The 13,559-nt window shown below is 67.6% G+C and overlaps 1 protein-coding gene across 1 annotated transcript; it reads left to right on the top strand.

The window, feature by feature from the left end:
• Positions 1–2,900: 2,900 nt before the first annotated feature.
• On the top strand, positions 2,901–13,202 carry GAREM2 (GRB2 associated regulator of MAPK1 subtype 2). The gene is given in 7 exon segments (XM_075708088.1): positions 2,901–3,016; positions 6,380–6,516; positions 8,696–8,826; positions 9,982–11,097; positions 12,046–12,209; positions 12,355–12,946; positions 12,948–13,202. Coding segments are annotated over 7 exon segments (2,511 nt in total).
• The last annotated feature ends 357 nt before the right edge of the window (positions 13,203–13,559 follow it).

Here is a 13,559-nt window from a genome sequence, read left to right as displayed (position 1 = left end):
CTTCACAAGTGCCTTGGCTGGGGGTAGAGCTCTTGCTGTAGAGAAAAGCGTAAAGCTGTTGTTCCTCCCGAGGGTGGGACAGCCCTGCGAAGCGCGACGGCGGGGCTGCGGCTGCTCCTGATGTGGGTGGGGGTATGCCCGGATTTTGGGCGCCCATCTGCGACACCCCGGCAATCCCCGGCTCCTCGGACAGGACCTTTGCAAAACGCGCTCGAGCAAAGCGGCCCTTTCGGCCCTTCCCTCCACATGCCCGCAGCTCCCAGCGTGGACGCCGGCGACGGGCGGGTTTTTCCAGCTTTCCCAGAGCCGGCTGCGTTTACGGCCGAGCTGGTGGCCTTCCAAGCTGGATCCAAGCAGCATCCAGTCCCCTCTCCCCAGGCTCTCCTTGGGAGCAGGTGCCCCGGGGCTCTCCCACAGCCTTCAAGTGCTCCGGGCTCGGGGACGTCACCCCCCTGCAAAAACTCAGCGAGGGGCCTGTCCCCATCCACCGTGGCGTGGGATGGCGGAGCCGGGACGTGCTTCTCCTCCTTCCCTCCCGCTGCCATGGTGCCGGTAGCCGGGAGAGGGTGTTTTTGTGCTGCTGTGGCTAACGAAGCCACCGCGGCGGCTGCGAGCGTGTCACGGCCGCGGCTGCAGCCCATGGGTCCCCGTCGCGGGGGGACGGGGCCGTGGGGAGCAGCCCAGCGATCCTGAATCCTCCCCATCCCTGGGGACTGCGCAGCGTTTGGGGCGGGAAGGGTTCACCCCTGGCCTGGTTGCCTCGGCTTGGCTGCCGCCGCCGCGAGGAGCCGGGGCCTCGGCCCGGGGGTTCATGGCGCGGGGCTCCGGCCGCCGTCGCCGCTGCGGTGGTGCTTGTGCGAGGAGGTCCTGGGGGGCTCGGGGAGAGGGGGGGCCGCGGGACCTTCCCCCCTGGCCACCGTCCGGCGGCTCTCAGGGTCCCGCTTGTCGGTGTCGTCTCTGTCGGAGCCTCGAGTCGTTCCTTCTCCTCCTCCTGCCGCTGCGTCCTCCCTGCGCCATCCCCGTCCCTGCTCCATCCTCATCCCAGCCCTTCTCCTTTCCCGTCCCTGCTCCATCCTCATTCCTGCTCCTTTCCCGTCCCTGCTCCATCCTCATCCCAGCTCCATCCCTTCTCCTTTCCCCTCCCTGCCCCATCCCCATCCCTGCTCCATCCCCATTCCTTCTCTTTTCCTGCCCCTGCTCCATCCCTTCTCCTTTCCCATTCCTGTTCCATCCCTGTCCCTCTCCCTGCTCCAGCCCCATCCCTGTCCCTTCTCCATCCCTCTCACTGCTCCAGCCCCATCCCTGCTCCATCCCTATCCCTGCTCCATCCCCATCCCTGCTCCATCCCCATCCCTTCTCCTTTCCTGTCCCTGCTCCATCGCTGTCCTTCCTCCCTGCCCCATCCCCGCCCCATCCCCATCCCTGCTCCATCCCCATTCCTTCTCTTTTCCTGTCCCTGCTCCATCCCTGTCCTTTCTCCTTTCCCATCCCTGCCCCAGCCCTTCTCCTTTCCCATCCCAGCTCCATCCCTGTCCTTCCTCCTTTCCCATCCCCGTCCCTGCTCCCTTTCCATCCCTGCTCTATCCCCGTCCCTGCTCCATCCCCATCCCTTCTCTTTTCCTGTCCCTGCTCCATCCCTTCTCCTTTCCCATTCCTGCTCCATCCCTATCCCTCTCCCTGCTCCAGCCCCATCCCTGCACCATCCCTATCCCTGTTCCATCCCTGTCCCTGCTCTGTCCCTGTCCCTGCTGCTTCTGGCAAGGTTTTTGTCTGTCCCAACACGTTTGGGCTTTGCCCCGGAGGACCCCGCTGCCGCTCCCATGGCACCTTCGGGTCCCGTCCCCCCACCCCCACCCCGGCCCTGCGCCGAGTCGGGCCCTGCAGGAGGGGTCGGGGGCTTGGCACCCATCGCGGGGGGCTCCGGCTTTGCCTGGGGGGGGCTGCGGGGCTGGGCGGGGGTCCCTGCTCCGTGTGCCAGTGCTGCTCGTGCCTGGGGCCGGGGGGTCTCTGCCGAGGATTGGGGGTGTCCCCCACAGCCCCCCTGCCCCGCCCCGGCCCCTCCAGCCCCGCTGTCTCCTTGGGAACCCCCCGGCGAGGTCCCAGCGGGTCACCCCTCGCCCCCTTCCCTCGGCGGCCAAAGGAAGCTGAACCCCCTGTGACCCCCGGAGGGACCCGGGGTGGGGGCTGAGCCCCCCGGTCACCCCAAGGGGCTCCAGGCCGTTGGGGCTGAGCTCCCCAATCCCCCCAAAAGGGCTCCGGGCGGTCGGGGCTGAGCCCCCCGATCCCCCCCAAAAGGGCTCCAGGTGCTTGGGGCTGAGCCCCCCGGTCCCCCAAACGGCTCCAGGTGGTCGGGGCTGAGCCCCCCGATCCCCCCAAAAGGGCTCCGGGCGGTCGGGGCTGAGCCCCCCGGTCCCCCAAACGGCTCCAGGTGGTCGGGGCTGAGCCCCCCAGTCCCCCCGAGGGGCTCCGGGCTGTCGGGGCTGAGCCCCCCGCTCCCCCCGAGGGGCTCCGGGCGGTCGGGGCTGAGCCCCCCGCTCCCCCGCTCCCCCGGCCCAGCCGCCCCTCCCCGGGGCACCCCCGGGAGCAGCCGCAGCCTCGGGGGGTCCCCGCCGGGGGATGCCCGGCAGAGAAGGGGGGGGGGGGTCCCCGATCGGGGGGGGGTCCCCGCCCGCCGCCGCCGCCGCCTCCCCCGCCCCCGGGGGGGTCCCGCCTTGCCGGGGCGGGCGGGCAGGAGGGGCCGGGGGCGGGCGGGGGGCGGCTCCCGGCTGCCCCGCTCCCCCCCGCCGCCCCCCCCCCGCCCCCCCAACCCCTCCCGGCCCCGGCCCCGGCCCGGCGGCGGCGATGGAGCCCGGTGCGGCCGCCCCCCCCCGCGGCCCGGGGCCGGCCTGAGCCGCGATGCGATGGAGAAGCTGGCGGCGGGGCTGGCCCGGCTCCGCTGGAGCCCCGCGGCGCTGCCCCTCGACGCCATCGTCAGCCAGTGCCGGCTGCCCACCCTCGTCTGCCTGGGGCAGGGTGAGCGGGGCGGCAGGGTGAGGGACGGGGAGGAAGGCTGGAGGGTGAGGAGGAGGAGGGAGGGGGGCTGGAGGGATGGGGAGGAGGAGGGAGGGAGGAAGGCTGGAGGGGTGAGGAGGAGGAGGGAGGCTGGAGGGATGGGGAGGAGGGAGGAAGGCTGGAGGGATGGGGAGGAGGGAAGGAGGAAGGCTGGAGAGTGAGGAGGAGGAGGGAGGAAGGGTAGAGGGAGGAGGGAGGAAGGCTGGAGAGTGAGGAGGAGGAGGGAGGCTGGAGGGATGGGGAGGAGGAGGGAGGAAGGCTGGAGGGATGGGGAAGAGGAGGGAGGGAGGAAGGCTGGCGAGGTGAGGAGGAAGAGGGAGGAGGGCTGGATGGATGGGGAGGAGGGAGGGAGGAAGGCTGGAGAATGAGGAGGAGGAGGGAGAGAGGCTGGAGGGATGGGGAGGAGGAGGGAGGAAGGCTGGCGAGTGAGGAGGAGGAGGGAGAGAGGCTGGAGGGATGGGGAGGAGGGAGGGAGGAAGGCTGGAGAGTGAGGAGGAGGAGGGAGGAAGGCTGGAGGGACGAAGAGGAGGGAGGGAGAAAAGCTGAAGTGATGAGGGGGAGGAAGGCTGGAGGGACGGGTGTGGAGTGAGGAAGAGGAGGGAAGGAGAAAGACTGGAGTGAGGGTGGAGGGGTGGGGGGGATAGCAAGGCTGGCAAGGTGAGGAGCAGGGGGGAGGGAGGCTGGAGGGATGGAGAGGAGGGAGAAAGGGTGGAGGGAGGAAGGCTGGAGGTATGTGGAGGAGGAGGGAGGAAGGCTGGCGAGGTGAGGAGAAGGAAGGCTGGATGGAAGGGTGGAGGGATGGGGAGGCGGGAGGAAGGCTGGAGAGTGAGGAGGAGGAGGGAGGAAGGCTAGAGGGAGCGGTGGAGAGCAGAGGGATGGGGAGGAGGGAGGAAGGCCAGAGAGGAGGGAGGCGGGAAGGTTGGAGAGTGAGGAAGAGGAGGGAAGGAGGAAGGCTGGAGGGATAGTGGAGGGACGAGGAGGGAGATAGGAGGGCTGGAGAGGTGAGGAGGAGGAGGGGGGAAGGCGGGAGGGATGGGGGGAGGAAGGAGGGAGGCTGGAGGGATGAGGATGAGGGAGTGGGGAAGACTGGAGGGGTGAGAAGGAGGAGGAAGGAAGGGTGGATGGGCAAAGAGGAGAGGGGAGAAATGGCAGAAGGAGGAGGGAGGAAGGCTGGAGAGGTGAGGAGAAAGAGGGAGGAAGGCTAGAGGGATGATGAGGAGGGAGAAACAGAGGGAGGAGGGAAGAAGGCTGGAGGGATGGGGAAGAGGAGGGAGGGAGGCTGGAGGGATGGGGATGAGGGAGCGGGGAAAACTGGAGGGGTGAGGAGGAGGATGAGGATGAGGAAGGAAGGCTGGAGGGGTGAAGAGGAGGAGGGAGGAAGGCTGCCAAGGGCCGGGTGTGCCCCAGCTGCCGCCCCAGGTCCAGGGCTGCCCCCGAGGGCCCGGGGACCCCCGTGTGCCCCCCCCGGGACCCGGCCTGGCTGGGGGGGCCCAGCTGGGACCCCCGGCCCCGGCTGGGTGGGGAGCGGGGGGTGCAGGGGAGGGGGGGTGCAGGGGAGTGGGGTGCAGGGGAGCGGGGGGTGCAGGGGAGGGGGGGTGCAGGGGAGTGGGGGGTGCAGGGGAGGGGGGTGCAGGGGAGTGGGGTGCAGGGGAGTGGGGGGGTGCAGGGGAGGGGGGTGCAGGGGAGCGGGGGGTGCAGGGGAGCGGGGGGTGCAGGGGAGGGGGGTGCAGGGGAGCGGGGGGGTGCAGGGGAGCGGGGGTGCAGGGGAGTGGGGGGGTGCAGGGGAGGGGCGTGCAGGGGAGCGGGGGGTGCAGGGGAGCGGGGGTGCAGGGGAGTGGGGGGGTGCAGGGGAGGGGGGTGCAGGGGAGCGGGGGGTGCAGGGGAGCGGGGGGGTGCAGGGGAGCGGGGGGTGCAGGGGAGCGGGGGGGTGCAGGGGAGCGGGGTGCAGCGCAGGGTGCAGCGGCCTCAGCACAGGGTCACCCCGAGTGGCCACACAGGCAGTGCCCCCCACAAAGGAGCGTGACCCCTGCTCCCGGGCATGGTGCTCCCCTCCGGAGCAGGATCCATACCCCCCGGAGCAGGATCCATTCCCCCTGGAGCAGGATCCATCCCCTCCAGAGCAGGATCCATCCCCCCTGGAGCAGGACCCATCCCCTCTGGAGCGGGATCCATCCCCCAGAGCAGGATCCATGCCCTCTGGAGCAGGACGCATCCCCTCCGGAGCATGATCCATACCCCCCGGGAGCAGGATCCATCCTCCCAGGAGCAGGATCCATCCCCCCCGAGCAGGAGCCATGCGCCCCGAGCAGGATCCATGTCCCTAGAGCAGAATCCATCCCTCCGGAGCAGGATCCATGCCCTTTGGAGCAGGATCCATGCCCCTGGAGCAGGATCTGTTCCTCCCGGAGCAGGATCCATGCCCCCCCAGAGCAGGATGCATCCCCCCAGAGCAGGATCCATGCCCTCCGAGCAGAATCCATCCCCCCAGGAGCAGGATCCATGCCCTCTGGAGCAGGATCTATTCCCCCCAGAGCAGGATCCATCCCCCTCAGAGCAGCATCCATCCCCCCAGAGTATGATCCATGCCCCCCGGAGCAGGATCCATGCCCCTGGAGCAGGATCTATTCCCCCCGGAGCAGGATCCAACCCCCCCCAGAGCAGGATCCATCCCCCCAGGAGCAGGATCCTTCCCCCCCCAAGCAGGATCCATGCACTCTGGAGCAGGATCCATGCCCCCAGAGCAGGATCCCTGCACTCTGGAGCAGGATCCATGCCCCCCAGAGCAGGATCCTTTCCCCCCCAAGCAGGATCCATCCCCCCAGAGCAGGATCCATGCACTCTGGAGCAGGATCCATGCCCCCCAGAGCAGGATCCTTCCCCTCCCAAGCAGGATCCTTACCCCCCCCAAGCAGGATCCATGCCCCCAGAGCAGGATCCATGCCCCCTGCAGCAGGACCCATCCCCTCTGGAGCAGGATCCGTGCCCCCAGGAGCAGGATCCATGCCCCCGGATCAGGATCCACCCCCCTGGTGCCGGGTGGGTGCTGGGGGCCACGCCGGGCCCCTGGGGTGCAGCAGCGGCGGCGGCGGGGGCCCCCACGCCGGCCCCATCTCAATAAACTTCTTGTTTGCGGCGGCTGCAGCTTTTCAGGGGGGGACAAAGAAATTGTTTCCCGGGCAACTGGCGGCTCTTGGCAGCGGGCACCTGCTCATCCCTCCGGCCGGCCGGCCGTCTGTCCAGGAGCTCCCCGCTGGCCACCCCTGGGTGCCCCAGGGAGGGTTTGGGGGTGTCCTGGGGATGGTGACGGCCCCGTCCCCCGGCAGGCGAGCGCGTGGAGGGGGGTGAGCGCCCAGGACGTGCTGCTGGTCCACTCCTGCCGGCAGTGGACGACGGTGACGGCTCACAGCCTGGAGGAGGGCCACTACGTCATCGGGCCCAAAATCGACATCCCGCTCCAGTACCCAGGTGGGGGCGGCCGGGGCGCGAGGGGCGAGGACAAGGGCGTCGGGGTCCCCCGGGGCATCCCCCGCCCCCCCCGGGGCAGCCCCCGGCGGCTGAACTGGGGGGGGTCCCAGTATGGCCCGGTTTGGGGGATGCTCCGGTTGGGGGCTGCTCACTGCCGCGCCTGCCCTGCCAGCGCCCAGCCCGAAGCCGGGGGCTGGGGGGGCTGGCAGGGATGGGATGGGATGGGATGGGATGGGATCGGGGCAGGGATGGAGATGGGATGAGCATGGGGGCAGTGATGGGATGGGGATGAGGATGGGAGAGGGGTGGGGACAGCAATGAGGATGGGATAGGGATGGAGAAGGGCTGGATGGGGACAAGGACAGGAATGGGATGGAGATGGAGCTGGAATAGGGATGGGGAAGGGCTGGGGCCGGGGATGGGGTTGGGGCCGGGGATGGGAAGGGGATGAGGATAGGGATGGGGGAGGGCTGGATGGGGACAAGGACAGGAATAGGATGGACATGGGGATGGGATAGGGATGGGGCCTCAGATGGGATGGGATGGGATGGGATGGGATGGGATGGGGATGGGGACAGCAATGGAATGCGAGAGGGATGGGGACAGGGATGGGAAGGGGATGAGGATAGGGTTGGGATGGGGCTGGATGGGGACAGGGACAGGAATGGGATGGAGATGGGGATGGGATAGGGATGGGGCCTGGGATGGGATGGGACGGGGACAGCAATGGAATGGGAGAGGGATGGAGACAGGGATGGGAAGGTGATGAGGATAGGGATGGGGAAGGGCTGGGGCCGGGGATGGGATGGGATGAGATGGGGATGCGGACAGTGATGGGATGGGGAAGGGCTGGATGGGGACAAAGACAGGAACGGGATGGAGACGGGGGTGGGATAGGGATGGGGCCAGGGATGGGATGGGGATGGGACAGGGATGGGGATGAGGATGAGGATAGGGATGGGATGGGGACAGGGATGGGATGGGGATGGGATGAGGATGGGGATGGAGATGAGGATGGGAGGGGGATGAGGATGAGGATAGGGATGGGATGGGGCCAGGGATGGGATGGGGATGGGATGAGGATGGGGATGGGGATGGAGATGAGGATGGGAGGGGGATGAGGATGAGGATAGGGATGTGATGGGGCCAGGGATGGGATGAGGATGGGGATGGGGATGGAGATGAGGATGGGAGGGGGATGAAGATGAGGATAGGGATGGGATGGGGCCAGGAATGGGATGGGATGGGACCGGGGCTGGTGATGCAGACAAAGGTGCTGAATTGCCGGCGGCCGCCGTAGCAAGAGCCTTAATGACCCCTCTAAGTGCTTGCCATGTCGGTAATGAGTCCTGCTAATAAATAAATAATGGGAAGTGGAGCGGGGGAGGGGTTAATCGCCATCCCACGGGGGGAGCCGAGGAGTGGGGGGCCGGGCAGTGTGTTAACCGGCCTCGGGGGCTCGGCCGTGCCCCCCAACCTCGACCCACTGCTGTGGCCCGGGCACCGTGGCCCCGGCCAGGTCCCTGCGGGCGTGTCGGGGGATTAATATTCCCCTCAGGTCCGTCCCCGCCAAGCCGATGCCGACGGCGGCAGTTTTGCTGCCGGCCGCAGCTCCCCCCGCTCCCCACTCCTGCTTTCGCCTCTGCCGCCGGCTCTGCTGCTGAGCCCCCCGCTCCCCTCCCCGGGTCCCCCCCCCGGTGGCTCTGCTGCCCAAGGCGTGGGGCAGAAGGGGGTCGCGGGGCCCCGGCGGGGCTGGGGCCGGGTTTCGGGGGGCAATGGGGCTCCCTGCTATTTCGGCTGCTCCGCCGGCCCTGCTCCAGGCGGGTTCCTCCATCTGCGGGGAATTTCTGCGGCCACTTTGGGGTGTTCCCGCAGCTCTGGGGGGGCCGCAGCGGCATTGCCAACGCCCCGTGTGCGGGGGGCTTTGTGCCTTGTCCCACCCAAAAGCCCCCCTTGATGTTGCATCTGTGGGGTGCAGGTATGGGAGATGCTCTGGTGTCCCCTTAGACACGCTGGGTGAACCCCTCTACCCACAGAGGTGCCCCCCAAAAATGTGATGGGGACCCCAGGCCAGCCTCGAAGGGCTGTGCTGGCCCCGAGGTGGGTCACAGCAGGTCCCTGTGGCCAGGCCCTGGAGATGGGCTCCCCTCACCGCCATGGGTCTGGCTGTCCCATGCAGGGAAGTTCAAGCTGCTGGACCAGGACCGGGACATCCGCGAACCCGTGCAGTACTTCAACAGCGTGGAGGAGGTGGCCAGCATCTTCCCGGACCGTGTCTTCGTCATGGAGGCCATCACCTTCAGCGTGAAGGTCGGTATGGGGGACACAGGGGACAGCAGGAGACAGTGGTGGGACAGCAGGTGAATGTCAGGGAGTGGTGGTGAGGCAGCAGGGGATGGTGGTGGGACATCGGGGTTTGGTGTTGGGACATCAGGGGTAGGTTGTGGAACATCAGGGATAGTGGTGGAACGGGGATGGTGGTGGGACATCAGGATAAGGTGGTGGAACATCAGGAGTTGGTGGTGGGACGTCAGGGTATGGTGATAGGACAACAGGGGTAGGTTGTAGAACATCAGGGATAGTGGTGGGACATTGGGGATGGTGGTGGGACATCGGGGGTTGGTGGTGGGACATCAGCAATAGCGGTGGGACATCAGGGTATGGTGGGAATTGGGTTGTGGTGGTGGGACATTGCGGGGGCCAGTGGTGGGACATCAGAAGAGGACAGTGGGCCAGCAAGTGATGATGGTGGAACATCAGTCAAGGGTTGGTGGTGGGACATCAAGGGTAGGTGGTGGGAAGCAGGGGTGGTGGTGGGACATCGGGGATAGTGATGGGACATCAGGGTATGGTGGTGGGACATCAGGAGATGGTGGTGGAGCATCAAGAGTTGGTGGTGGGACATCAGCGGATGGTGATAGGACAAGGACAACAGGGGATGGTGGTGGGACATCAGGGATGGTGGTGGGACATCAGGGGATGGTGATGGGCCATAAGAGGTAGGTCATGGAACATCAGGAATAGCGGTGGGACATCAGGGATAGTGGTGGGACATCAGGGGATGGTGGTGGGACATCAGCGGAAGGTGATAGGACAAGGACAACAGGGGATGGTGGTGGGACACCAGGGGATGGTGGTGGGACATCAGGGATAGTGGTGGGACATCAGGGGATGGTGATGGGACATCAGAGGTAGGTCATGGAACATCAGGAATAGCGGTGGGACATCAGGGGATGGTGGTGGGAAGCAGGTGGTGGTGGTGGGACATGGGGGTCAGTGGTGGGACATCAGGAAGAAGAATGGGACAGCAGGGGGTGGTGGTGGGACATCAAGGGTTGGCAGTGGGACATCAGGGGATGGCGGCGGGGCATCGGGGGTTGGTGGTGGCACGTTACAGGATGGCGGTGGGATGTGAGGGGACAGCGCCGGGGCAGCGGGTCCTATGGTGGGGCTGTCCCGGGGCAGGTGGTGTCGGGGGAGTTCAGCGAGGACAGCGAGGTGTACAACTTCACGCTGCACGCCGGGGACGAGCTGACGCTGATGGGCCAAGCGGAGATCCTCTGCGCCAAGACGGTGAAGGAGAAGTCGCGCTTCAACACCATCCTGCGGAAGCTGGGCAAGGCGGCGCCGGCGGCGGGGGCCCGGCAGGTGAAGGGCAAGATGCCCTGCCTGATCTGCATGAACCACCGCACCAACGAGAGCCTCAGCCTGCCCTTCCAGTGCAAGGGCCGCTTCAGCACCCGCAGCCCCCTCGAGCTGCGGCTGCAGGAGGGCGAGCACACCATCCGCAGCATCATCGAGAAGGTGCGGCTGCCCGTCAACGTGGCCGTGCCCAGCCGCCCGGCGCGCAACCCTTACGACCTGCACGCCATCCGCGAGGGCCACTGCTACAAGCTGGTCAGCATCATCTCCAAGACGGTGGTGTTGTGCTGCATCCTCCGCCGGGACGAGCTGGTCCCCTTCCATTTCCTCCTGCTGACCGACATGCCCCGCTTCCAGCTGCCCGAGGGGCTGCTCGCCGGGGATCCCCAGCTGGAGAAGCTGCTGCGGGACAGCGCCGCGTACTGCCACGACCGCTTCAACCCCGACGAGTACTCGCGGGCCGTGCGGGAGGCCAAACCTGACTTTTCGGAGGAGTGTGCCAGCCCCCGGCGCCTGCGGCTCTGCCTGCCCGCCTGCGCCCGTGAGGAGCTCAGCCAGCCCCTCCAGCGTCTCTCCCTCTGCCCCTGCAGCACCGGGGTCCCCCGGGAGCCCCTCGCCCGCTGCCAAGGACCGCGGGGCGTCGCGGGTGGCACCCCGCGCCCGCCGCTGCCCGAATTTCCCGACCCCGACCGGGAGTACATGACGCCCGACTGGGCCGAGCCCGAGTTCAGGACTCAGGAGCCGCTGGAGATCCCCTACGAAGAGCTTTGGAGCAACCCCGGCCCCGAGGGCTGCTGTGAGCCCGGCAGCGGCGCCGGCCGGCAGGATTTCGTCTCCTTCGGGGCCGTCACCCCGCTGGGCTCCCCGCACCGCCCCGGCGTGCCCGGGGACGAGCCCCGTGGGGACAGCCCACCCCCCGTGCCACCCAAGTCGGAGGCGGTAAGAGCTGTGGTCCTGTCCCCTGGCTCCGGGGTCCCTCCCCAGCTCTTTTTGGTCACCCAAACCCCAGTTCCCCAGGGCTCCCCATCACCAGGGGGTACCCAAATCCTCGGGATGCCCTCGTATCATGGGGTACCCAGTTCCCCAGGGCTCTCTGCACCATGGGGTACCCAAATCCTCAGGATGCCCTTGTATCATGGGGCACCCAGAGCTCCCCATCACCAGGGGTACCCGAATCCTCGGGATGCCCTTGTATCACGGGGTACCCAGTTCCCCAGAGCTCCCCATCACCAGGGGGTACCCAAATCCTCGGGACACCCCTGTATCATGGGGTACCCAGCCCCCCAGGGTTCTCTGCACCATGGGGTACCCAAATCCTTGGTACATCCTTGTATCATGGGGTACCCAGTTCCCCAGGGCTCCCCATCACTGGGGGTACCCAAATCCTTGTATCATGGGGTACCCAGTTCCCCATCACTGGGGGGTACCCGAATCCTCAGGACGCCCTTGTATCATGGCGTACCCAGTCCCCAGGGCTCTCTGCACCATGGGGTACCCAAATCTCTTGGGCTTCTCAGCACCATGAGGGTCCCCAAATCCACCGGGCTCCCCCACACTGTGGCTTGTGGATTCCTTCGGGTACCCCTGCGCTGTGGGGTACTCAAATCTTTCAGGTTCCCCTTCAGCGCAGGGTACCCAAATTTTTTGGGTACTCAAATCTTTCAGGTTCCCCTTCAGCGCAGGGTACCCAAATTTTTGGAGCTCCCTGCACCCATGGGGTACCCAGTTCCCGGGGACTCCCCAGTGCTGTTGGTACCCACAGCCTCGTGGCTCAATGGGGGCTGGCTGCCCCCCCAACCATCACCCCCCCCTCCAGCTGTGGGGTCCTGGGGGCAGATCCTTGCCGAAACCAGGGGCCTAAGGGTGCTTGCCCCCCACCCCTTCCAGGTGAAGGAGGAGTGCCGGCTGCTGAACGCACCCCCCGTGCCGCCCCGGGGCAGCCGCCCCCCGGCACCCTGCAGCCCCCCAGCACCCCTGCGCTGCCCGAAGCTGGCACCCGCTCCCTCGCCCAGCCCCAGCCTCTCCTACTACTCCTCGGGGCTCCATGACGGGTGAGTGGCTGCGGCGTGGCCGGGGCCGTCGGGGATGCTGTGGTGGGGACGGGGTGGCACCCCTGGGTGCCATGCCCCTGCAACGTGGGGCTGGGGACGGGGAACGCAATGGTGGGGTGACGGTGACGCTCCCCTTTTCCGGCAGGTCGGTCCCGCGGAGCGGCAGCGGCTCGCCCGATGCCTACTCCCTGTACTGCTACCCCTGCACCTGGGGCGACTGCAAAACCGGGGAGGCCCCCGGGCGCCCGCTGCCCCCCGCCACCCAGCCGGCCCCCACCTCCTGGTCGGACCCATGGGCGTACGCTGAGGCGGGCGCCGGGGTGGGCAGCGGCTGCTCGACCCCGCTGCCGGGGGCCGAGCCCCCCCTGAAACCCTACCGCAGCTGCCCCCGCCTCAAGCCCCCGCACCCCCAAAAACGCTTTGCCCCCTTCGGGGCTCTCAACCCCTTCGCCGGCCCGGCTGAGTGGCCGGAAAGCCCGGAGCGGCCCAAACCGCCTTCAGCCCCGGCTGCCCCCTCTTCCTCACCGGAGCCCTTCGCCTCCGTCGAGGAGCTGGCACCCCCGCCTCGCCCACCCAAGGGTTTCGAGGGGGACAGCATCGTCATCCGCGGGGCGGCCCCGCTCTCGCCCGCCGTGCTGCGCGGCGCCGAGGGCGGCGTCACCCGCGTCTACCTGGCGCAGGGCGTCATCGAGGTGCCGCCGGCGGCGCGGGGCGAGGGGGGGGCCCCGCCGGCCGCCCCCCCGTCCCAGCGGGGACGGTTCTCCCTGGTTGCCCCCCGCCGACCTCTCGGCCCTCTCGCTGGAGGAGGTCTCCAAGTGCCTGCGCTTCATCGGCCTCTCCGAGGACGTGGTCAGCTTCTTCGCCCGCGAGCGCATCGACGGCAGCATCTTCGTGCAGCTGAGCGAGGAGATCCTGGCCGACGACTTCCACCTCACCAAGCTCCAGGTGAAGAAGATCATGCAGTTCATCAAGGGCTGGCGCCCCAAAATTTAGCCGCATCCTGGGGATCCCCTGGACCACGGGGGTCCCCTGGCCGCCTCTGCTCCACCGGCTGCGGGGTTTCCTCCTCCCCAGCAGCTCGGCCCTATTGCCCAGCCCTCCCTTCCTTTCTGTTTTAACACTGGACAGTAATTTTGGCCCAAAGGGGCTGGAAAATACTGGAGTTTGCATTGACTGGTTTAACTTAATCCTTGTGGATTAGCATAATAAACATACGGGAGAAAAACGAGCCACCGGAGAAGCTCCTTGCTCAGGGAGGAGGGGGAAAGGGGCTTTTGGTGGGGAAGGAGGCTCAGGGGGGTCGCTGCCGTCCTTGCGCACCCCACTCTTGTACCCCCCTCATGGGGGTAT

The sequence above is a fragment of the Pelecanus crispus genome, chromosome 3 (genome assembly GCF_030463565.1).
Source record: "Pelecanus crispus isolate bPelCri1 chromosome 3, bPelCri1.pri, whole genome shotgun sequence".
NCBI classification, from domain to species: Eukaryota; Metazoa; Chordata; class Aves; order Pelecaniformes; family Pelecanidae; genus Pelecanus; species Pelecanus crispus.
This window is presented reverse-complemented; position numbering and strand designations above follow the sequence as displayed.